The sequence below is a fragment of the Nothoprocta perdicaria genome, unplaced genomic scaffold (assembly GCF_003342845.1).
Source record: "Nothoprocta perdicaria isolate Ctin4 unplaced genomic scaffold, notPer1 scaffold_15, whole genome shotgun sequence".
Taxonomy (NCBI): Eukaryota; Metazoa; Chordata; class Aves; order Tinamiformes; family Tinamidae; genus Nothoprocta; species Nothoprocta perdicaria.
Genome location: NW_020454649.1, coordinates 2,323,328 through 2,349,483, shown reverse-complemented (window position 1 = coordinate 2,349,483; position 26,156 = coordinate 2,323,328). Strand labels below are relative to the sequence as shown.

At 42.9% G+C, this 26,156-nt stretch overlaps 1 protein-coding gene across 1 annotated transcript in view; it reads left to right on the top strand.

Moving 5' to 3' along the window:
• PRR5L (proline rich 5 like) overlaps positions 1-26,156 on the top strand; it is a 58,002-nt gene that overhangs the window by 10,084 nt on the left and 21,762 nt on the right. Inside the window, exons 3-5 of the mRNA XM_026034767.1 lie at positions 18,933-19,165; positions 20,273-20,353; positions 24,113-24,161. Of these exons, the coding sequence (XP_025890552.1) occupies positions 18,933-19,165; positions 20,273-20,353; positions 24,113-24,161 (363 nt within the window). The remainder of the gene's footprint in view (positions 1-18,932; positions 19,166-20,272; positions 20,354-24,112; positions 24,162-26,156) is intronic.

The following is a 26,156-nucleotide window of genomic DNA, read 5'->3' as shown; positions in this document are numbered from 1 at the left end:
GGAATTCCGTTATCATGAACATTTCCCTAGCAAGACATCTGCCATTTGTAGACTTTGGGGAATAAAAAAAGACGTGGAAATAAATTAAAGCATGTCTACAATTGTAGCAAAGGAGTGATTGAGTGCAGACAGCAGCTTTCGTTACCTTTACTTTAGCTAACCAAGGTAAAAATAATGATGGATGTGACTGAACAAAGCCTTCTTTCTGTATAGTGTTCCTGTGGTCACCTTTAGCTGCTGTTGGAGACAGGATACTGCGCTAGCAGGACCCATTATGTCTGTTCACATGCTGCATTGCCTAGTAATGAAGCACAAGCTGCCTGGGGTCCTTGCTAGCCTCAGCTAAGACTTGCACAGTCAGAGAGGTCCCCGATTTTCAATTTCTGTAACAACTGTAAAACTAGATTAAGCGGAAATGTCTCTCTCACTGGAAGAACTATTTGTTTTTAAGAAAGTCGATCTTTTTAAGAAAGTCAATGTTTTTAAGAAAGTGAAAATGCACCTGTTGGACAAGACATAACTGCACTCACTTGCTAGTGTCACTTCAAAAATCCCTTTACCTGAGAGAACTTGACCTCTCCCTCACTATGCAATCCCTGCCACTCCATAAGGCACATTCCATAGCTTCCCAGGAGCATCACAGGCCATTGCCACTTGTGTATATGTCCCACTTCACCAACCTCTTAATGTCTGCAATGCATTGCAGGCATAGGCCTTCTGATATTTCATTAAAGTCTTTTTTTTTTTTTTTTTTTTGGACAGTTCAGGACTTCACCTTTCTATAGAATTGAACACCTCAGATGCACTTTCTGTTACAGACAGAGGCTGTGAGAGAAGACATTGCTCAGGCCATGGTGCAGTTAGCTTCAGTGAGCGAAAATACAGAGTAAGTTACTTTTACTTGAAATTTTCCCTGCCATTTTGACTTCATGTGCTTCAGCAAGCTGTGAAATCAGTGGGAAAGGGAGGGAGGGAGGGAGGGAGGGAGGAAGGAGAAAGAGAGGTTGATTTATTTGTTGATTTTTTTTTTTTGGTGGCAAAGACTGAATGTTTGCCTTATGTCTGTTCTAGTGAGATGGCTTTATACTCACACACACACATGTAAAATCTTGGATTTCCTTCATGAATAGCTGAAATTCCAGTTTTGCCTGGCGTGAGGGTAAAGTCCACATAAATAACAGTCTCTGTGGAGAGTTCTTGAAAATAAATMAAAATCCTGAGAGATAAAAAAAAACCTCCTAGGGCTGAGAATTGGAGATGTGACAAAGTGCTTTGCCCAGCTGCATCCTGGCACAGTGAGGATGTGCCTCTCTTCCGCACAAATACAGACCTAGACCTAGATTCCACAGCTGGTGTTTAAACACGCATGTTAGCTCACTGAAGGGGAGTGTGGCTGTGCATACAAACATTCAGCTACCATACGGTATTGCTCATAACCTGTATGAATACATACATATGGGACTCTAGTTAAATAAATTTATTCTGGCAAGTAGAGGCTGAATTCCACAAGTGCACAGGYCCTGCTAGCTTGCAAAGACTCATCATGTGCAGAATATGCTACACAGTCTGCATCTTCCTTTAATCAAAAYAGAATTCTTATCACCTCACATCTTTTCCCTCCCAAAATACTATCTCTATTATAGCACCATAATTTATGGTGCCTTTGTGCTACAGAGGGACTATCTGATAACAGTAGATAATCTGGGATTCAAGGCATCTGATCAGATGGAAGAATACTCCATGGAACCATTCTTCACTTTACCATCCATCTAACTCTCACAAGCCCTGCATATTCTGGGTACATGCATTTTCATGCAGTCTACCTCCTAAATCCTCCTAGTTGTGCACAAGCCATCCCAGCCTCTTTAATTGTACATAGCCTAAAACTCTTCCAAAGCGAATTCACTTCTATGCTAGATTAGAGCACCYATTCGAGGAGTTTAAGTGCTCAAGGAAGAGGGGTGTAGTTATATAGCTGTAACATACTAATTATGCCAGTCTCTCTCTCTCTATTTAGGTAAGCTCTGAGTGGCTGAGGATTCCCACCCTCAATCCTTCCCCCCATAGCTCAACCTCCTCCTAGACAGAGGAAAGAGGTCTGTGTATGGAAAGCATGTTTCCCACCTGATTTGAGGTGGCAGTGACTATGGTCTTGCTTGTGGAATCCCTCTGACACTGATTTTCATTTTTTTTTTCCAGTAGTAATTGCTGGTGGCAAATGGCTCCATTTATACTAGCGTGTCAGTTCCAAAACAAGATGTTTTAGTTGCTGAAGGCATCTTCCAGTTTGGCTTGACTTTAGCAATGTCAAGTCTGGAAACATGACCTGGCATTTATAGTAGAAGTCAGGAGCAGGAAAAATAAAAAAACACTGAACTAGGAGCCACTAAATTCGAACTACGACATGTAGCTATGCTAGGTAGTTACTCCCTCTGCTAAGGAAGGTCCAGTCATCCCTGGAAGATGAGGCTAATTTGTCAGCGAGTTTGCCTGCTCAGTGGCATATGCCACRTGATAACAAATACGAAGCCTGCTGAGAGTGGAAAAGGCATGTGTGCTCATCATCCTACCAGCTGTGGGAAGGCTAAGAGATTTCAAGTCTCTCCCATGTTCTTTCTGAATATAAACAGAAGCAGAGCCGCTATGATCATTTATAGTGTGACACATGATTTGTTCTGGGCCTCTGACTAAGCTGTTTCCTGTAACAGTCAGCTCAGGAGGTGAATTTGTCTTTTTGCTGCATCCCCATGCATTCATTGACTTAGCTGACTCCGAGAGGTACATCAAAGCAAAGTGATGGTGCTGAATGCAGTTAGGCATTTTGAAGAAGAAAAAAATGGTTTCTGGCTAAGAAAAGTCTACCCCCAATAATGAGTGTCGCAGCTTCTGAATGCTACTCTTCCAACCGCCTTGCAGCCACAGAGCACAGTGTTGTCAGTAAGCGAGATGTGGGAATTAAAATAACACAAACTCCCAAACCAGCCAAAGAATCACAGGAGTAAAAGAAGACAACTTAGGAGTCTCTTGTAATTAGGATTCAGTGATATGGCGTTCATTCACCAATGAAAGTCATTGTGCTATCTGAGAATCATCTAGTGATTTGCTTGTTGTGCCATAAGAAATTTTGTCTCATACCACATGCATATCTTCTTCTGTTTCTACAGCTCTGCAAGAGAACGTAACCAAAAAATTGTTGCTAATAGACAGATAATATGTGAAATAACAGACCTCTTCACAGCTGGTAAATGAGCCGGTCAGTGGTCACCTTGCCAAAATGATCTACTCTGCTGCCTCTTTGCTTGCACAGCCTACAGATCCCATATGACCTGAAGGTAAGCTCCAAAACAGCTGGTTAATATATCTAGCAGACTCGCAACAGAGAAACTTGTGCTGTTGCTTGCTGTGATCCTACTCACACTAAGGGCACACACTGAACTTGTGGGTTTTCCTGGGCTCTTAGGCTGGTCTTTTTCATCAGCCCTGATTAATTTTACAAGGAAAAGCTTGGTCTGTCCAGAGTAAAACTGTGATGTGAGAATGCCATACATGGTTCTTAGGCAGACAGGCACAGACAGTAGCAAAAGCTTGGATGTCGAGTCCAGCTACCAGTGGTGAGCAAGGGAGATGCCATTTTTTTAGGCTAATTCATTTTACTGATCCAATTTGCTGTGTGATCAAAGCAAAGGGCTATCAGGTGGTACAATGGAAGGTCATTGTTGGGCAGAACTGATGACCTTGACTAGTGATTGTGAGATRACCTCTTTCAGTGGTCATTGCAGCTAATGATTGTGAAACAATGATGTGGGAAACCACACTAGGGAAAAACAGGCCAAGAGTGGTGGTGATAAGTAGAGAAGTCAACTGATGGATGGAAGATAGGAGGTATCATGGTCAAAGTAGGATGCTAGGGTAATTATATTGGTAGCACTGTCCTGGATGGCTGTGAGTGAAGAGACATCACAATACCTCTGGCATGAAGTGAGAGAAGTCTGGCTGAGTATTGCTGTGTGAAATAAGAACTTTATTTGAAAGAAGCTGCGCAGAAAGTATCTGGAAAATTTAGATATAACCTGAGTATGAGTATTTAAAGAAAAAAAAGTCCAAGTTAAAAACAATGCACAGGTTATTTGATGGGTGATAGGCAGGTGAGTCATATATGCATATATGTAGTAACTAAAACAGAAGTAGCAAGCTAGCTCTGAGAGCAAAGACTATGAATTGTATTTCAGCTAGACTGAGYTGATAGCTGTGACATCTGTGAAGCCATGACAGAAAAACAGGCCATGACCTCCATTTGGAAAGGTAGAGATAGGACTGGAGAGAACAACTATACACTGGCAATTAAATTTATTTGTGGATGTGATTGCCTGGAAATAAGGTGAAGGAAAAGACAAGTGACCAAGGAAAAAAAGTCTTGTTGACTGCCATTCAAAAAGCTGAAGGGAGATATGCTGAAGAAGCAGTAAAAAAGGGCAGGGGAACAAGATCAGCATGGAAGACAAGGACCAAAAGGATTTTACAAGAGCACAGCAATGTGCTTCAAAAGTGAATGTTTGTCAGATGGTCTGAAGTGTGATCATTAGAAAGCCTGACACAGCATCTGGAAGCTCAGTGTATAGAAACTGGGTTTAGAATGGATGCATAGGATCCCAAATAATGAATTTAAATTCAGCTTACTGACCTTGAGGGTGAAAGGCAAGAGGGAGATGGAGCAGATGGAGAAAGTGGAGAGACAAACAAAATCAGGAGCAAAGAGGGAATGACTAAAGCAGAAGAGTAGAGGGAAAGGATCTGTCCTACAGCTGGGGCTGCCATACTCATTTGGGTCCTTGGGAAATTTACATTATAGTTTCCAGCAGAGGTCAATATAAGGATGGTTGGTCACTGCTGGCTTTGCTTGACTATAATTTGTGGTGTGTCTGTAAAGTATCACACACAGACATTCCTTGGTTCTTCTTTTCATTTAGATCTTCTCACCCTGAGGCCTAGTTTGTTTGTCTTCTCCCTCAGAGGTTTGGCACTGACATGCCAAACAGTGCTCTATGGAGGAGGAAGGAAGCTTTAGCGACACAGAAATTAGTGATGGAAAATTCCTCTGTAGAAGATCAACTAGCCCACTGTGTTTGGTAGGCCAGGCATAAACACTAGCATTGTGCTTATTTAAAATACCACTAAAAGTATTCCAGAGCACCTACTCCACCAGGCAGTAGGTTTTACACCTAAGGCATTGTAACAGGATTCTGCTAATCTTTCAGATTCCTTCCCCTTCCTCACAATTTAGGGTGCTTTCCCTTCTGCAAGAACAAGTAGTTCATTTCCAATGGTGCTTTATCCTGTTTCAAATGTTTTATAGTTCTGTGTCCTATTCCCCATACACAGCRCAATCACCTGTATTTAGCTCTTTCAGCTCATACAGTGAATCTCCAAGTAAGTCCTCATCACTTGTGTTTTTAAATGAACTTCTTTACACTTGCTGATGTCTTTATGATGAGAGGATACTAAGGACTGAATGCAATTTTCTGAGGGGGATTATATTACAATAGAAATAACAGAGGCTTTTGTTACAGTTTCTGCTTAAGAAGTATAATATAGCATTGTTTTTTGTTTCTGCTTTTTCCTCCCTGTCTTCTTAAATTACAGACATGTCTAATTTATTGTCTGTTTTCCCATTAGTTTAGATCTCTCTAATGCTCTTTCAGCATTATGGCATCTGAGAATCCTCCTTCCCAATGAATATCTGTGATTTGATTTTTTTTTTTTTTTTTCTACATGTAATATAGATGCATTTTTTCCTTGTGGAATTACATTTTGTTTTCTGATTCTCATTTGTACCAGAGCTTTGATTTGCAAAATTGATAGAATAATGAACCCTCAACCATGCAACTTTGAGATATTTGCCTCCCTTCCACTCCCCTGTCTTGAAACTACAAAAGTGAATATGAGGAGAACAAAAGGAAAAAAATATTGGAGAAAAAACTTGTCAAAAATATTGAAGGACTTGTTTAAGCTTTGCAACAACTCTTTGAGATACAGACCCTCTRGAGAAAAATGAACTTGAGTTGTTAAATAATTTGCATAAAGTCACTCTGAGGCCTGTCACACTCCCTGTTCACACTGCAGCTATGCTGGGATATAAGGTTAATTTTCYCAGGTTATCCCCAGCCTTGTGCCCCGTACTTCTTGCTAGTTACTTGCCAGTTAACTTACTTGAAGGAAGTTAACTTCATGTATAGCTACTCCCTAACTCATTTCTGTCAAGATTATCCACTTTAGTTTACAGCAGATTTTTATTGTTTGCTTGCTTGCTCGCTCTTTCCCTCTCTTTTTTTGCTTATTTGACTAGTGGAGCAGATGGAAAGGGACGGAGATCTTTRGTGGATGGGATAAGAATAAGCCAAAAGATGGTCACCTCTTAAGTTGGTTCAGCAGGTGCCCTCAGCCCCTGAAAATTAGTGCCAGTTAGGAACGTTCTTCACACACAATGACTTTCCTCACTGACCTGGTAGCTCACACTGTAGGACCCTCTCCAGAACTCATTTCTGGGAATCACATGGTGCTGAAGACCTGTTGGCTCACACAGAAAGAAGGAAGGGTATGTGCTATGGGTTCATCCCCTCATCAAATACATTATAAAACAACCCATTAAAAGGTCACATCTGTTAGTCACAACGCTTGTGGTTTGGCTGTCTTTGAACACCACGCTGTGYGGAGAGCAGGACGTGTGTGCTCAAGGCTGTCTTACTATAGAAAGTGTGCTACAGAGAGGATGTGTGGTGTCAAAAACAAAATTAAGTCTGTAGCTATTTCTCACATACCTGATCATCATATAAATATCTGTAGCAACATCTTTGATGCTGTTAATATGCCTGCTTTTCAGTTTAGGTGATACTGTAGACTTGAACAAGGTCAAAGAGATGTCAATTCCTCTGACACAAAGCAAWTGGCAGTCCATTTGTAGCATGTATTGCTTCAGTGATAAGTTTATAAATTATAACTTGTCTCTGAGACAAAGATCTTTCTTTGGAAAGCATATTCTTTTCTTTTGCTGTAACCAAAAGTTAAAAGGGAAAAATGAAGCTACTGAAGGTCATTTTCCTTGTCTATCAGTCTAAACATGACTCTCTYCAGATCCATTCCACCGCAGCTCTATGTCATTCAGGCAAGCATTAGAGCAGGATTTATCTTACCTAACTTTGAAAGTTAGGTGTGTTGTTTAGGGCAGCTCTTTTGATAAACAGCTGAGGCACAGAGATATTTCCAGAAGGCAATTCTTCCTGCTCTAGCATAGCTGTCTAATCTAGGTGAGATGAATTACTGTGAGACATGCTTGCGTCTCCCCACCAAAAAAGTCCAGACAAGTAGGATATAGGAGATGGTGCATAACCTCAGAGGGTTAAAGTTAGGTAAGAGGAATCCCACACTTAGATTTTTATCTTTCCCTTCTGGGCTAATATTTCTAACTTTCTTTCTTGTCTATCCTTGCTATATATTAAAGTCCTCTCTATGCTCCTGTGTAAGATAGTTTGGGGCCTTTTCAGTGACAAGGGCCTTCCTTCCTTCCTTCCCTCCCTCTCTCCCTTCCTCCCTCCCTCCCGCTCTCTCTTCCATGGAGGCCTCACTCCTTCCAAGTGAGACAGTTAAAGAGGATGTCCCCCTTCATCATGGAGTGGGAGCAGGACATCTTTTCAGCTATTTTCTCCCTCGTTTCCCTGAAGCAGAGTCCAGCCATATAACATGATGGCCACACTAAGTATGTGTCATGGCCATGATGTCTTCCAGAGGCAGTATTGAAGTTTGTACCTTATGGGTACGGCTAACAACTTTCCCCTTCTAAACCTGGTATCCCAGAAATCTGCAGTCACGTACTTGTCTCAAGAGCAATAAAATCAGATATATTTTAAAGTTGTGACTTCTGTGAGTTAAAAGTTGGCAAATGGTGCAGCCTTTTTTTTTTTTCATTAAATAAAACTTGAGAATTTACTATGTTCACATAATGCCAGAAGTTAGGATATGGCCAGGAGTCTATACTGGCCTCATGTGAGTATTTCTCATACCTACTCATACAACTTCCATGTTTCTCCAGTGGAGCACACCACTGGAGCAGGCATGTCAGATCTCCATTCTCTTCTCCTGCAAGTAGGTTCAGATCATTGCTGGCCCTTAAGAACGGTCCAGCTGTGAGGAACAAGGTATGTGCTTCTCCAGCCAGTACCCTCCTAGCAGTGSTCACTTCACGGCTATATCAGGGCTTGCCAGGGGCTACAGAATGGAGACCACTCAGGATCCTCAAGATGTTTAAGATCTACTTTGGCAATGTTGTCCGTGGAAAAAAAAAGAATGTGCAATGGTTGGTTTGAAAAGCAAATGGACAATTTATCTGCTTTTGCACGACAGCAGATCAACAGATGTGTTGAAACTGTGTGTGTTGTGCGGGTGTCAACCATCCACGAAATGCCACCTCACTCTGGGACAAAGAACACATGTATGGGTTTGAGCAGCTTCCAATGCAGTCCTGTCAGCTTGCCCAGGGCACTGCTTTCATGTTTATAACAATAAGTCTGATTATAGTTTTGGTAGTGGCAGTGGGCTGTAGGTAAAGTTCACATTGCCCCTGTAAGTCTTTGTTTTATAGGTTTGTAGATGGAAAAGGAAGAACATTAGGATGGCATTCCTGCAAATACCAGTCATCTGAGCTCACTTTGGATACCTCCATACCTCCACTCAAGACCTGAGAGGACTGCAGCGAGGTCTGATGGATCAACATCCTGGCTCCAGAGCAGCATGAGCTTTTCCGATTTTAAATTTGGGCTGAACTTTGTTGTAAAGGTAAGGTTCGAGTCCTCTTTAACAGCTAGTGCTTTGGGCTAGCCAATGGTAGCRGTATCAGTGTGCTAACTCACAAAAGCTTCTTCAGCAGATAGCAAAAATGATGCTGCTTTACAAATCCATCAAAAGCTTTAAAATCTCAGTACCTTMAATTAATGAGCAGCCCTGCAAAAGAGAGTGTGACTCGGAGGAGTTACAGGTTGCATGTGAATGTTTGCTGATTGCATCTCACTAGCTTTTTTTAATCTCCTTCAGGACCCCGAATTACATGCAACGCTCCTTGCAGCTTCCTGCCCGTACCTGCTGCAAACGCGCTAGTTCCAGCGAGAGGCGCAAAGCGCGCGCAAAGTGCGAGCCGAGGGCCGCGCAGCCTGAGCGGCACTTGCCCACGGCCCGCGCCGCAGCGCCCGGGCGAGCCGCCCCGGCCCCGGGGAGGCCTCTGAGGCTCCTGCATTTCCCTGTCCCGCTGTTTTCGGTCCAGCAGACCCTGCAAACTTCGCGAGCCGCCGGGACGCGCTTTGCGCCCCCGCGGGGGACCCGCGCGTCTGGGGCCGGTGCGAGCGCTGCCCCCGTGGGGCTGGGCCGGGCCGGCGCGTCGCCTTTTGTTTCTGCGGGGAGGAGCCAGCGAAAGGCAGAGCGGAGAAATAAAGCGTGGCGCGGAGGCCGGCCGTGCAGCAGCCTGCCCGCCTGCCGGCCCGGGAGGCGGCACCTCTTCCAGCCCTGGCGCGGCGGCAGCGCAGCGCAGCGCGGAGCGGAGCGGCGCGGGCAGCCCCGGCCTCCCTCCCTCCCGGGTGAGTGAGCGGCGCTTGTGCCGCCGCGTTGCGCCCGCCGGCTCGGGGCGCCCGGCGCTTGGGTTGCCGGGGCTGCGGCCGGGGCTGCGGCGCGGGGCCGCGCGGGACTCGGCSGCAGGCGGGGGCTACGCGGGCCCGGCGACGCATAAGACCCGAGTAAATTCTTCGTTTATAAATAGTAAAAATAGACTCTCTGGTTCCATAGCGCTGCCGAGTGAGTCATTTCCAAACGGAGCGGCTCGGTCTAACCCTTCCTCCCTAGGAGACACAGTAATTCTAAAACCGGTGGGGAAGGGAAAGAGTCTTTTCCCCCGTCTTTTTCTAAATAAATCAATTTAGCGTGTAGCCTGCTGCGAGAAAGACAAAGGCGATATGAGCTGCAGGCCACTTCTTTAAGTGAAGTGCAGCCCTGTCCCTTTGGTCTCTTACTTTCGTTGTTCTTTTTCTTTTCCCCTCGGTGTCTCTCGACCATGCACAGGCTCGCGCCCCTTTCCTGCTCCCCTCAGGAGCACTGGGAGGCTCCGTGATCTTGGGGTGTTTACTGAGCTTTCATGGACAGAGTTTACTTTTATCCCCCTCCACAGCCAAAGCTGTCCCCTGCCATCTTCTTCTTGGGACATCACTTGGGGCTGCCAGTTGTACCAGCAGGGACCTCAGCGTGCGCAGCTCCTGCCTGGCTGTGCGGAAAAGAATAGTCTAAAACACAGCTATTTTTCTCTGCCCTTTCCAGTCATAYGATGATTTATTCATGTAAGCAGGCAATCTCAAGTCGAGGGATTTTTTGCTTTGAGAGCAGCAAGTGCTACGCATATTTATAGACAATGCTGTAATTTTGTGGTATGCAAGGTTTCAGTTATGCAGAACTCATCAGTACCTGGAGCAGTGTGCAAGAGCTGTTTACATGTTGCGTATGGCGCTGCATGTGTATCTAGCATACATACCCATAGGTCTTATTTCATGGTGAGAAGACACATAAACTGATTTGTAGGCTGCATATATATATATATATATATTATTTTTTTTTTCTCTAAAGCAAAAGCTACAGTCAAAATGTGTACTAGGCCCTGATGGTATAGTCAGTGAGACCTGACTTAATGCTATTCTGATATTCTGGCTTTCCTTAAACCTTTTGAGACTGTAACACTAGTGGTAAAATCCTGTCCTCTGACTCCTGCAAAGWGCTTTGTTAGCGCATTGGCAACAGAAAGTGACCTATAGCTGAAAATATGCGCGGTAAAGTCGTGCCAGCTATTTCACAGGCAGATGAAGGATGTTAGGTTTGAGAATACTTATCTGTGATAGCAACTCAGATCTAACAGGATTTCTCTGCTGATGAGTAGAGAATCACTAAGTGAAAACACTTGCATTCTAAGAAAGTCTGTTTARACCTGATTTACCACATTAATGTTATTTATATATTTTACCCTCAGTAGAGCCCATTATGATTACCCTATCACATAGGTGAAGAGTGCTCAGAGATTTCTGCAACTTTTGTTTTAGTTGTAGCATGTGAGAGATTCATGAACTTAAAAGTGCTGTGAAAGTACAGAGCTGAAGAAAGTATGCATGATTCTCTTTTCTATAACATGAGAAAAAGGCAATTTTTCGTTCCACATAAATGAGGATTTCACAGTCATCCACTGCAGTAATACACTGTCTAGCGTACGCTCTTGATATGGAGCTCACAGATGTCTGGCTTTTGTTGCTAGGGTTTGAGTGAGCTTTATAAAAGCGTGAACTTCTCTAACACACCTGAGGAAGGCAAAGAAACCCTTGTACTTGTGTCAAAGCGAAGCTGGTTTTTGGTAACACCAGGAAGAAACTTTTCTACAGGTAAATTATTCTGTGATTGCCCACGATGGGGATGTCCTGCATCTCTGGCTGAAATACTTGGTTCTTACCAAGTCCAGGCTAGTGCATTGCTCTGCCTCCCATACTGATGGTCCCTACAAGTTCTCGGTGCCAAGGATGCGCAGTGGAGCTCAAACAGATGAGCCCATATGAGAGTCTTTTTTGCTGTGTCTGTTTAGGGCCAGTGTTTCCTTTTAGGAGTTTTATAGCAGAGTTTAAAAAACCTGTGTATCTTCAGCCCTAAGATAACATTCTCTAACTCATTTTATGCAGTGTATTTATGGACTGATAACAGCTCAGACTTTGATAAAACCTCCAAGGTTCAGTTTCAAAGCTCAGCACAACCGTAGATGGCATTTGCTAACTCTGCTCAGTTCTTCATATTGCAAGAATTTCAATTGCTTAAATTTCCAGGAACCCAAACTACAGAGTAGGTGAGATACTTAACCTCTGTTTAAATATATTTAAATTAAAAGAACTGAAAAGCATATKCTTTTAAAATTTGTGTTTTCAACCATGTGTGACTTTTTATGTGCCCATGGGTTTTGTGTCTTTGTATTTTTCTTTTTTTTTCATAAAAATATGGCCTTTTCTACTCACTATTTCTGCTAATGGGAATTCAAGCATAAATATATTAAGTATTTGCTGGGTTCCAGAGCTTATTCAGTAGGGGTAACAGAGCATTCTTACTACATGAGGTGAGGCTGAGTGCAACTCAGCTGCTAGAAGATGGCACTGGATAACTTTGCAAAAAGATGGTTGGCTTTTATATATATGCAGGCTACTTAATCTCCATATTTTGTAACACACATGTTGAAAATGTGAGATGTACTTCTATTTTTGAYAGTAACAATAGGAAATGTGAACTGCAAGAAATCACCAAGATGATATGAGAGATTGTCATTCTAGTTACAGTATAGATAGTTCCTAAAATAAATGCAGTTGCTGATTTTTTTATTTGTTCAYGATGAAGTTTATCTTACATGCTTTTCTGATTGCCATTTCTAGAAAATTAAACATGTCTTTGCATTTAGAGTGATATTTAGACTTCCTTTCTTTGGCTTCTGAATCTGTGTTTTCTCCCCCACACACTTCTTTTTTTTTTTTTTTTTTCTTTTAAACTGGTGACCTTCTGGCTGGTTCCTTGAAGAAGGAATTGCTGTGGCTGTCCTTAGGTGTTCCTCTCAATTAGCTTTTGGAATTGGTTAGTTAGTGTTATTTCCCGCATTTCACCAAGGAAGGACAGGTTGAAGAGGATAGTTTCTCTGAGTTCTCCTCTGATAGAGGAGAGTTTTGTGAATTTTTTTTTTAGGGCCATGAAGGGAGGGCTATAGTGTGAGTTCATCTACTCCTGCAAATGTGAAATTCAGAGGGGAGTGTATTAATTAATTCACATATTTTCTGTATTTTGCAGCTGCTACTCATGTCATTGGGGAGTTACTGAAAACAAGTTGAAGTAGCTAAAAGTTGGTTTCTGGGTTTGAAACTATCTGTGTCAATTAAACCTTGAAACCTTTTCTACATCAAAATTTTTGATGGCTTATTCATACTTGTGTCATTCAAGTGATACAATCCTGGTTTATTTTGCTTCAGTAGGAGTGCACTTACTGGTGCATCTGYTAAATGCTGTTCCCACCAGGGGAAGGAAGTAACTATTCATGTATGTGTCATTTTGTTTCTGATATAAATGTTTTCATGCCATGGGCTGTTCCAGTATAGCTGTTCTGATTATAAGTCTTCTTGCTAATCAACATTGTTAAAGGCTTCTAAAATATAAGAAAAGGGCAGAAATAACACACAGCTTTGAGGCCTGAGTTCCTTACAGCACTATTTTGCCATGCAATAAGTTGTGGTTTCGAGAGTATAAGAGCTTGAGTAAAGCCTTTCTGTACAGCTGGAGAGAAAGCAGTGATGATGCTAACTCTGCTCTCTGAAGCTGGCCCCATCTGCATGGGTAAATCCACAGCAGGATGCGGGGAAGGTTGCTGCTTCCAGGAGCTAGGCTGCCGTGGATCAACCAGGACAGTGTGGCACTGAGCTTACTTTGAAAGGGTGCTTTTTGTCATGGTTAGCGCTAGATATATCTAAAATGCTTCAGTTAATCAGAAAATGGTGTTACAGATCATCTCCGTTTCCCTCTCTTAGCCCTTCCTCTTTTCCTGTGAATATGATTCTTACTGAGCCCAAGAGGTAGGTATGTTATTTATGTCCCAGTCTGGCCCATCGGTATTATACTTCTGAAACTGCTGGTTTTGCATCTTGCATTTCTTAAGCAGATCTTTGATGTGACCACTGTTTATATAGAAGGTACGTTCTGTCTTCAACCAGATGAAATGCGTTGTTAGTGAATCTAATTTAAATTTGTTTCTAAATTCATACTGATCGGCTAGGTGGTTATAATGAGGTATTCTTTACTTTTTCCACCTGAGCATTTCAAGCTGTTTTACAAAGAAATGGAGCCTTTTAGTAGCCATAACAATTTTCTCCATTTTTGAATCATGCAAGTGCAAACAAGTAATTAATGTTTTTATGATAACAGAGGAGATCCATGGCAGAGACCAAAACAATTTTATTGTCTTAGATGTCATTCCTATGTTACAAATGTTTCCTTTTCTATATATTCCCTATTATGAGGTCATTTCTTTATTTCGCATTGAACTGACTTATTCTGTGCTATAACTTTTCTTAGACTTTTTTTTTGAAAAGAAATCATATTGTCATTTATGCTGTGAAATTTGCTTGTTTCTGACAGGCTGTAAACTCCAAAGGGACTGCAATGGTCTTTGAATTGCAGAGAGCTTCTCAAACCATGGTGGAATACGATAAGCAAAGGTTTTTTCCYCTGCATTTCTCATACATTTCCTCTCACTCTTACCAGGGTTTCACTTTGAGTTTCAGGTTTGCTCTAACCTCAAGAACTCAAAGCATAACTGAGTGGAAACCACTGGGTTCCTTTTCAAATGTTACATGGATGGCCTTGCTGTCAAACTCAAGCTGCATTTTTCCTGTTATTTAGTTTGTTTGGGATCTGGTGGGAATATAGACAAGATGTGGGTCCAGTCTGAGAGAGGGAATATATGGAAGAGGAAGGAGGAAGGCAGGGACCTTGGGCTTGTGAAGGTGGTTATATAAGAGAAGGGTAGAGAAAGTGAGGCCTTACAGAGGTAAACATTGGCAGCAAAATAGTCAGATGCATGGGCACGCACCAGAGGGTCAGTGGTTGCTGCCAGAAGGAGGGTGCTCGTAGATTCTCTTACGTGTCTTGTGGTTAAAATCGTTACGTTTGGCTAACGAGAGGCGAGGCCAGGAGGCACGTGCAGGCTGCAGTGTGGCGCCTGCCATGGGGCAGCCCTGGTAGGGAGAGGCGCTGTCGGCCGTGCTCCGTGCGGCACAGCCAGCCAGGCTGGGCCAGCGGGGCTGGGGATCCTGGCCTGCACCCACCAACGAGTGTGAAACCCACCCTGGAGACTTGTGGCACCGGCTGCTATTCACCCATGAGCCAGCAGCTCGGGCACAGCCTGGCAAGATCGGGCAGCAAATCTTTCCCTTCTCCCAGCTTGTCCCTGTCTTCATGCACGGGGGCACTGTCCGTGGTCTGACATCCTTGGTCATACCTTAACTAGAGAGATTCTGCTTGCAAAGTTCATGAGCATGTCTGGTTTTGTTGTTGGAATTTCAGAAACAAGTAGCATTAATATGTGGGTGGAAAAAACTGTTTTGTGAAGGCTGCAACTTGAGTCAGTCCTACTGATGAGATTGTCAGAGCTGAAGGGTGCTCTTGCACGCTCCCAGTTACCTCCTTGCACTGAGGCTATCTCTGAGCAGGGGTTCAGAGATGCGTTCTTATGCAAGAGACTAAAGAGTAACYCTTCCTTGCACCCATGTTGCTCTGAATGTGAGGGGCTGCTAAGATGAGAAAATACCCACACTTTCTTTTTGAGATTTGGATCCAAAACAGTAAGACCAGTGGTTAGATTCCTATTGCTTTTGATGGCTTGTGGATTAAGCATTGTTTCTTTCATGAGTCATATTTCTAAAGGTGTGAAGGCAGGAAAGGATGAGAGTGTAAGCTAGAAACCTCCCAGACTTGGAGACTGGGTGCCAGTCTTCTTCCCAAAACAGTTTTCATGACTTTTGCTTTCAATAGCCTCTCAGATGTCTGAGATGTATATTTGATCATTGTTGTCCAGAAAGGAACTTTTCAGTTATTGGATAAATCTTGATTTGATTATCTTTTCTTCTTTGAAAAGCAATTTTTTTTTTTTTTTTTTTTTTATGTTTAAGCAATTGAGTGCTGGAAGAGTAACCAGATGTGTTGTAAATTTAAATTGTTGCAGAAGCTGCAGTCTGTATTTTTTAAAATGTAAACTAGGTTCATGCACATGCATGTAGTTTTAATGAACTAAAAGACCTGAAAGTATAAGTAGGTGGGCTGCTTGCCCTCTTGGCGGTGTAGAGGATGAGGGCCAGCCTGCATTCACAGTAATAGTTTATTTACTATTCCTGGTACTTAGCAGTCACCATGTAGGTAAGAAAAGAGAGATTTGTATCTTTGAATTGTGAAGAAATAGAAATCAGACTCTGGATCTGTCCCGGAAATAGATCCTTTCTTAAATTTCTGATGAGAGCCTAGAATAAAGTTTACCTGACAGTAACACAGAATTGCAAACTGTAAGATTGGAGGGGAAAAGGGGGAAGAGAGAGCACCTTATCTCCTCTGCACAGATGAGAACTTGTTATTAGGTGTCTGGGTGAATTTACAGAGCTTAAGGAGAAAAAAACATGCATGTTTCTGTGAGGAAAAGCACTTAAGCATTTTCTTTTAGGAAGAGACACTCAGGAAATTTGCCATGGGGCCCTGTGTATCCCATAGTTCTGTTGCTGTGGTGTTAGCCTCATTATCCATAGATCAAACTCAGAAAAAACTTCATGATTGTCTTGTTTTACCTCTTGCACGAAGCAGGCCAAAGTTTCCCTACACAGGCTGTAACGGTGCGTGAGGCAAGGCCCCAGGGATTTTGCCTCTGGTTTGTACCTCTGAATTCAGGCTTTCATGTTTCAAATAAACATAGCAGAGATTTTTTTATTTTTTATTAAAATGCATCTTTATAAAGTGCAACTTTGCTAGGCTATAGGAATATTTGAGGAATACATATTTGTAGGATTTTAACACTTACACTGCCTGGAATGCTTATAGGARGGAGATTGTGGGTTAACACAAACATCCTTACCACTGCTTTCTCAGAYTGTTAAATGTCTACACTGGATCTAAAGTAATTCTTATACTGCATTATAAAGTTCTGAAAAACATAYACTGTTTTTGCTGTACACAAAATTTAGAAATGGAAATTTTACTGCAGCGCTGGGAGAAGTGACCCTCTTTCGGCTCAGCACGCTGTCAGCTGTGGAAATGAAGAGATGACAAGTGTTGGCACGAATGCATGTTTCACAGCAGAAATATCCTTTTAATTTATACTAATTCTTTGCCTCAAAACCACCTTTTGGTGCGTTATGAGAAGTCTGCGCTCAGCTCTCCAAGGTGCTGTAGCTTTTTTCTGCTGACAATTTCTAATGTGGTTAGAACTGCCGATACAGAAATCGCTGGCAGATTGCAAATGTGTGGGCAATGTAAAGTGAAACAAATGTTATTTCAAAGTGCGCCCAACAGGCAGTGCCGATTTGCTTGTACTGTTTGTATTTACTGTTAATTTGTAGGAGTTAGGACTTTAACTGGAACAGAGCAGCCACAGAACCTGTAGTGTGCTGCTCGTTCAGGCATTGCCTGTCAGCGCTCAGCTCCCCGGTGAAAGGCTGTTGTCAGCGCTGTGGGCAGCAAGGAGTTGTCAGGAAGAAAGTTGGGCTTGCAGCGGTGTGTTCCACCTCCATCCAAACTCTGTGTGTGTGCGTGCACAGGGTAACAACTATATTCATTTCTTGAATAAGATAAAGACAACACCACTTGTGTGAGTGCCTAACAAATGTGGTCACTGGTGATTGTTTCTCTTTTAGATCTTGAGAAGTCTTAAAGGCTGGGGCAGTCCCAATGTGCATCTTTAAAGGAGGTGGGGAGCAGCTCCCTGTGCCCTTTTGCATTGCAGATTGGGGAACCTTGAAGTGAACCCATTTCTCTCTAGTCATAGCCCAGTTCATCTTTTCTAGCAATAAATCTCCCTCAACAGCAGGGCTTCTGTTTTGTTGCTTTTAGCCCCAAGTCAATCCTTYTCTTGGTTTAGGTTCCCTCGGCACAGGGCCTGTGGGGTCTGACAGAGCTTCCTCATGCTTGGGTCAGGCTCTGACAAGCAGAAGTGGAGGCAGGGTGCAGATGTGAGCCCAGCATGAAGCAGGGCTGCTGAGGAGGAAGAAGGTTGTTCTCATCCTTGCAAAAGAGTTAATTATAGTTTGAGGGAGTGGGAAGAGTGTCCTGAAGCTGAGAATTAGTTCAATTAAAAGCGCTGTGCAGATAGACAGCATTTCTTTGCATGATCATGTCTCTTCTCACCTCGTTCTGAAGATGCAGTGGAGAAGAGAGGATTTTGCTTTACTTTTATGTGCTCTTCAGTTACACAACTTTTTTGTTTGTTTTTCTTTTCTTCTCTTTTCTTCCATGTCTCCATTCTCCAAACTGCCAGCTGCATCTATGGCCTGTGTTCCTCTGAAGTGGGTAGACTTCGAAGGTCAGAAACATTGCCAGAATTCCTGTGGTTTTTATCCAAACCCATTCTAACTTTTGCTGTTACTGTAGTTTACTCAGGGCAGCATATTATTCTATATGATCAGAGGGAAAAGCACAGGCGTTTTATATTTGGTCAAGCAATTTCTTCTCTCTCTGTAAAGAGAAAAGGAAACATAGCAGGCCTGCTTACTTTCAAGATATCTCCTTGCCAGACTTTTTTTGCAGAAACTTCCTATTGTACCCTTGTTGTGATGGGCTGATAATGAGAGCGTCTTATTCCCTTGTGCAACGCTTCTCAAAATAAAAGCATTGTGTTCATCCCTTCATCTTTTGTCCTCTTCATCTTTTGATATTTTCTGCTTTCTGGTTGAATAGTTCCTTTTTTTCTCTTCCAGTTTCCCCCTCCATTTTATACGGTCTGGAGGGCTGTATATATTTAAAGGTATTTGTAAAGTGTCTCCAGCAGAAGAGTTTAGGTGCCTGTATTCTCACACCTCTGACAGATGAAGTGGAAAGAGACACTGGGCTTGTTTTCTTGGACACATGGACRGGATGGAAGAGTGGGCAGCTGGTGAAGAGCTCTTGAAGAGTTGCCCAAATTTTTTGTTTGCAGGATAGGTTATTTCTGTCTTCCTGTCTCCTCAGTTGACAGGATTGTTTCAGTACTTAAATTGTTTTAACTATGAGTCCGTGTAGCAACCTGAAGTGATGGGGAGCTGCTAGTCACAGATTGACTCTTTCCTTTTGCAGCAGGCCGCTGCAGAATTTGAAGACTTATTGATGTCCTTGAGATTGACACTTGGACCTTCACGAGAAGAGGCTTTCTGCTGGCCTGCTCCAGTCAGTCTGACTCTGTGACTGGAAAGTTCACCCTGGCTCCATCCTTTGCTCTCCAGTTGTACAAGATGGGCTCCTTCAGGAGGCCCAGACCTCGTTTCATGAGCTCCCCAGTGCTCAGCGACTTGCCGCGTTTCCAAGCGACCCGTCAGGCTTTGCAGCTGAGCTCCAATTCTGCGTGGAACAGGTGAGCAGCACTGGTGCAGCTGAATACTGTCTGTGTGCAATGGTCAGATAAGGCCTGATCTTTGATACCTTAGGCCATTTATGGCTAAGCTTATCTGTTTATGAGCATGAATACATTTTTGGCATGCCCAGGCTTTGCCCGTATGGAAGATCTCCTGCAGAGGTGGCATATTTAGACCTAATAGTGTTTAGCCTTGTTTGGGTCTAGCATTGTTCAGACAGACTGTCTTGAAAAAGCCAGAATTGCTTTGTGTTAATATTTACACCTCGTAAATACTAGTTAAAGAAAAAGCATTGCTAGCCATGTAACAAAGGTTAATTTCTTAATGTAGCAGCGTGTTGTGAAACTTTTACCATAATCAAGTTCCTTTGACCACATGAAATTTGTGTCTTCCACTGACCTTTCTTATTGATAGTCAAATCCTGTCTGCAGTAGATATCATGCCTCAATGAATACTGGAAAAATGACTTGTAGGATGAAATGTGAAATACCCTGAATTGATTTAAGGGCTTGTTGCTGCTGAAAGTGAGTGTTTCCACCTTTCCTTCTTCTCCCTCGCACCAGTCCATTAACTGGACTTGAAAATGTTTCTGTCTAAGTGATGCTTACTACAGAACTTGTTCCAGCATAGCAAGGATCCTGTCAAATGCTGTAGGTAGTTTGCCTAGTCATTCTAACAACACTTGATATTGCAATGTGATATGCCTGGCACAAAATAGCAAAAATCCAAGTCTCCTTGYAACAACTAGCTCTGGAGGACCTAGCAGAGATCAGCTAAACAGTCACACTAAAGATATGCKCCAGGTATATCTTTATATTCAATGCAAGTGTATTCTTTGAGAACAGGATCTCTATTACAGCTTTCCTTTGCTTACTGTATGCCCAGCTTAACATTGGTTGTGCTCTGTCTCCCTTGGGAGATTGTAGATAAATAAGAGTGATGATTTCCAGGGGAGAAAAAGTGGAAGTATTTAAGTGCAATTAACCTCTCCACCCCCATTATAACCACTCAGCTTTTGGCAGCTACTTCACATTGCTCTCTGTGTTAAATCATCCTGGCAGGTGTTATTTATGAATGCTCTACTGTCTGTCTTCTTTTTTTGACAGTGTTCAAACAGCAGTGATAAATGTGTTCAAAGGGGGAGGCTTGCAGAACAATGAACTTTACAYGCTCAATGAAAATATCAGGTAGGTTGCTGAACTGCATGAAAAGGGATTTTTTTTGTTGCTGGTTCTTTGATGTTTGTTTGATTTTGCTTGTTTTTTATAGAACAGCACTTAGAGAACATTGGTAGGAGAAGAAGGGGTAGAAGCAAACTTAAGCACAGCTTTGTACTTTCAGGCTAATTTCACGTTGAGTGGGATGAGACTAAGCTCTTGGATAGCTTTTCTCTGATTTATGTGGATGTGTAACTTGCACATAAAAGGACAGGGAAAAGGACAGGGTGTGTATTTACTTGTACACAAAGGATTTTGTCCCTTCCTGGGGAATTTGCCCCTTCTGGCTGACTTTTTCCACGGTTTTATCAGTTATGGCAGTAACATGTCTTCTAAAGCCAAACTTCCCAGAATCATGGAGTGTTTAAAAACAAAGCACAAAAAACTCCATAAGAAAAAAACTTCATGTGGTGGTTATGGACTGAGACCTGAAATTATAAACTCTGAAGATTAAAAAAAATAGAAGYGTAGCAAACAGGTACTAACACTGCTGACAGTGATGGTTAGAAGCATCACCCTTTTTAGCAGGTCTTCTGTTTTTCTGTGGCTTCATTGTGGTTATTTGGAAAGTTTAGTTATCAATAGACAGAACTAAAAAGGAGATAAAGAACAATTTATTCTTGTCTTGGTCCAAGTGATACTAAGAGGAATGTTACCAGAGCTTATGGAGGCAGTTTTTCCTCCATCTTTCTTTCCCATGAATCTGTATTCATTCATCTTTAATGTAGTCACGTATGTCTCGGCTTCCTCTTTTATATGGAACCCCCTGCCCCAACCCTTGCTGCATTTCTGCTGTGGGCCAAGTTGTGGTTAAAGTTCAAATGACTATTCAGGTTGAGCCCTTATTAAGCAGTAGTCTAAATTACCCCCTTCCCTACTTTCAAAATGAATGCAATTTGCAGAGCATGAGATTCTCTCCTACTTGATCTGGGCACAAAGGTGAAAGACTTGTAAAACTCCTTTGGAAAGCTGAGGGAGGGGAGGCCCTTGTGCTTCCACAGCATCTTAGCACTTAGGCCAGGAACTCTTGGGTTATGCACCAGTACTTGCAGCAGTCTAATCCTCAGTTAGGTGAAGAATACTGTATATGAAAGAAAAAGAAATGTCTTAAGCCTTTGAAAATACCCTGATCCACAGCTCTTTCACAGTCTTGGAGCCTGGGTTTGGGTTTTGTCACTGGTCTCTCAGGCCACGGCTCACTGCAGTGGGGAGCTCCCTGCTTTCCCTCCTCTGTGCAAGCAGGTGCTCCTACTCACCCCACATGTCCCTGCCTACCCCATGGCCCCTGTCCTCCACCCCTCACCTGGCTRAGAGCTGCCGCTCACAGCTAGGCTGCCTTTGGAATCATAAGCTGCCTGTTGTGAGTTGCTCTGGCCTCATTGATACAGGCAGAGGGAAGCATCRCAGATGGCATTAGAGCACTTGTGCTCTCACTCACATGGGAGGTAATGCCAGCTTTTAACAGGCTCAGAGAAAGGTGTTGGGTCACTGGAGCAGCAAGCTGTCCCTCAGTAGCCTTTCTGTCTACTTTCCGGAGACAGGGAGGCAGTGTGCCAGGCAGAGTGGCCTTGCTGACTGATTCTGATCCTGTGCTGGACCATGCTCTATTCGTGTTGGTTACTGAAATCAATCCAGTTGGTCAAGAGTTGTGTGAAGAACAGGAAGTTCTTTGTGAAATTTGTATGCTTTATGAGCAGTTCTCATGGTGGCAAGGGAAATAACTCTGTTCCAGATACAAGCACTCACAAGCAGCACTTGGAAGCACTCACCTTGAAATAAATGATTAATGTTCCTACAGGTGCTCTGAGCACTGGTTACATCTCAAATGTCATTCTCTAAATAGGCTACTTCATCATTCAAGTAGCTCATTAACATCAGTGTGAGGCACGGAGGACATGCATCTGCSTGTATACGTGTGTCCTGCTTGCAGCTTCACACCGGGGGTTCCTGAGAAAGCTTCCAACAGAATGTCAGTGCCGCGTGTACCATGTAAGTGGCCAGCTTGACCTGTGGAAGAAGGCCAGCTCTTGTGCACCATGACATAGAGCTGCTGTGTTTCCTGGTTTGTGTTTCTCCATCCAGATCATGGGTGGAAGTTAGCAAATGCAGGACCTTAAAAGAATTATGGATTCTGCACAGTGCCTAATTTGACAGTGGGAATGCAGAAGAGTTTTAAATTGGGGTAGTAGCGACAAGACCAGGAGATGAACAGGTGGTAACATTTTGCTCTGGATTGGTGCCACAAGGTTTTTACCCTGCTATGATTTGGTGCCATCATCTCACTGGGCACTTTTTTTTTTTGCTGTTCTCTAAGTTAGTTGTCACAACTTCTTGAAGACAACTTCTTCATAAGAGGAAAAGTCAGAAATGTCACTGAGAGATGGGACTCCCAGGAAGCAGGAGGTGACCTGGCCACTGCCACTGGGAGGCTGCAGAGGTTCTCTCTGGAGTGAAAGCCTTCAGCTGAAAGGGTAGCTGGCCTGCTCCATGGACTCAAATCCCCACATGGATGTGTGAATTAATTGACCACCTCTCTCAGAATGCAACTGAAACTAGCAGATATGCTTCTCAAACAGGTCCGTCTGTTTTTGAGAATTCTGCAGAATGCAGCCCTAAAGGCTCATCTCGCATGGTCATAGGAAAAGACATGTGCTTTGAGGTGGACAGTGTAAATATAACCACTATGAGAGAAAGCATATTTCCATGTGGATAAAAGTAGAAGTTTTACAAAATATTTAGAGAAGAAGACTGTTGCCAAAATCTAATTTCACCAAAGATTAGGGAAAAAATGGTTTACTCTGTTGGCAGGAACCAAGCCTGAGACTCGGATGTGTCCCTGATTCAAATGGCACATTCAAACACTCATGATTGTACCTCTTGGTGAAAAGCAAAACTCTTACAGAGCAAAAATGCATCACTTTGCAGTGGAAAGTATAAGACAATTTTTAAATTTGAAGCAGAATTACCAGCTACAGTCACTGACAGCTGAAAGTGCAAATGCTCTGAACATTTTAGTTTAAATCAATCCTAATTTTTATATCAGAATTCTGAACTATAAATACATTGCAGAATTGAAAAATGTTATTGTAGCCGGTTTTAAAATCAAGTTTCTAATTAGAAACATATGATAAAAGTGGCTTCTGCCTGCATATAATCAACCTGCCTCTTGTTCAGTTTCTACAACTGATCTCTTGAGAAACGTGGGGTTTTTTTGTTGTTGTTTTGTTTTTTCAATGCGGTGATTACAGGGAAGCCTCAGCTTCTGCTTGCATGTTTACTCTTGTGCTCCTCTTCGTCATTCAACCACCTTCTACTTCCAAGAGAAAAGGAAAAAAGGAAGTACAGCATTAGAGATACGTTCTTCACAGTGAAATGAAAGGGAACTTTGTTTAAAGGAAAATGAGCGGAAAAAAAAAAAGAATTTCTAAATAGAGAAATCCATCTCCCTGTGAATACAGGGAGTCGTGTTTTTCTTGCTTGTTTTAGATGTATGGCTTATAATTAAAATACTTCAGGGGAGCTATTTCACTCCTTTGTGATTTGAGCACTGCCTCTGCTGGCCTTGGTGCAGAGTATGCTCAGATGTAAACAGAGCATAGCTGCGGCTGCAGTGCCACGTTCTCGTGTCCTCCTGTGTCCTGGCCGTGGCTGGCAGCCAAGTGTAGCTGTGCCTGGGAGAAGTGACCAGCAATGGCTGTTTCTTCATGGATATGTTCCTTCTGTCTGCAGGCGGCTGCTGAAGAGTGAGCTCGGATCCTTCATCACAGATTATTTCCAGGTATTATGTGATTTCCTTTTCTCTTTTGAGGTGTGTTCTCTGCAGCTGTTYAGTAAAATAGGGTTAATGTTAAGTAGTAGCCTGCTAGAGTCAAAAAGGAGTTCACTTCATAAACTTTTTAAAAAGATGGGGTACACTGTTGTTCTTTTTTCACCTTAATATTCTCTAGGAAATAGAATACTAAATGAGGTTTCCTGAAACAGGAGCCAGCGAAGGGCAAAGGGGAAGAAGAAAGATAATGTCTTTCTGTTTTGGACAGGCAGAGAAGGAAGTCCCTATCAGCAGGAAATCAACCTGGTTACAGTTTGCCTTTTGTTCCCATAAATATACTTGTAATCTGTGAAAGATGAAGGATTAGGAAAGATATAATCAATCACAAATATGAGTAACTGTTAGTGCCTTTTACTGATGCTCTCCAGACAGAGGTTGAAATGTAACCACATGAAAGAGTGTATTTTGAGAGAATGCTGGTGGCTTCAGTATTAAAGTTGTTCATTCTAGCATTGATCTTAAAAAAGGGAAGAAAAGAGGGATTTTTATGTTGTTGATTTTATTCCTCTTGAGTAAGAAAGAGAAAGACAGAGAATATCAGTACTTCCAAAAGTGGCTGACGCTGCTGTCTGCTGTGCCAACAGTTTAGAAGATGAAAAAAAAGACTGTTGTTGTTTCCTATCAGTATTAGATGACATGACTTAAAAAAATTCCCCGCGCTGTGCTGTCAGGTGAGAAACAAACCCCTTTCCTGGGGGCAGTTACGTTTCATTTACTGGAAGGAGACGGCAGCTTTTGCTTCAGGGCAGGCTGGTTCCTCAAGTGTGTGTGGAGCCGGGTGACAGCAGGCAGGGAGACACCCAGCACGAGCTGTGGCGTCGCCCTCCGTGCAAATCCGCTACAGCTCCTGCTCATTTAAAAACAGATAAGTGGAACTTTGCAGCTAAGTGTGCATGAACACTTGAGATTTGGAAGGGCGTTGTCAAGTATCCAGCAACCCCAGTGACAGGCACGGTCTGGGTAATGTAGAATATTTCCTGAGGCACCTTTGTGCATTTGGAAGGCTGAATAGCGCACAGAGTTGTGTGCGTTGCACAGGGACGTGAAGTGCTGACATATGACTGTTATCTGCTTTCAAAAATTCAGTGTGTACCAAAAGAGGCCTGGTCGGGTTCCAGCTCTGAATAAGATGCAGCTGCGCTGGGTCACGGGGCAGGATGAGCCGGAGACTCCTGGGGCTTGGATGGCTCAAAGCATTGGCTTTTGGATATGTTGTTCTCTTCCTCCAGACTGTAAACCTCAACCATGCCCCAGTCCAGCTGGAGTTGGTGGCATTAGCTTATACTCCTTAGACCTCTCAGCAGGAGAGTTAGTGATTGAAGAGGCTGTTTAGACTGTAGTCTGCTCATTCCTGGACGCTGGACATCTAGACTGGAAATGCATCCCTATTAGTAAGTCTGAACTTGGGAGAGGGATTTTATCACTAACACTGTTTTCTGGAAAAGTCAGGTCAAAAGACATGTGCTCTCATCTTAGTGGCAGAACTACATTACTGCATTCAAAGGCCATGGTCACAGTGTATCAGTGCATGTCCTCAGCGCTGCACTGGCGCGGGGGAGCAGCGGCCTCTGCTTCACAGAGCTGGCAGGATAAGGGCCCGCAGTCCTGCATTTGTTTTGTTGTCACTCTGGCTATTCTATGTTATATACACTTGTGCCAATAACTCAGCATGTATGCACTAGTTCAGTTGCAGTTACTGCTGCTTTCCCACTAAAGTCACTGATCACTAGAATTTAACCTCAAGGGCCTCTTTTTTTTTTTTTTTTTTTTTTTTTTTTTTTTAAACTCCATCCATGTTGAAAAAAAGTTACTTGGCACCTATCAGACTTGGCCTGAAGTAAAACTTTTGGTGCTGGCAAGCCATGAGGCAAACAGTGTGAGATTAAGGCTATTGCGGGATTTTTTTTTTTTCTCCCCTTGCTCTGAGCTAAGATGCAGACATAT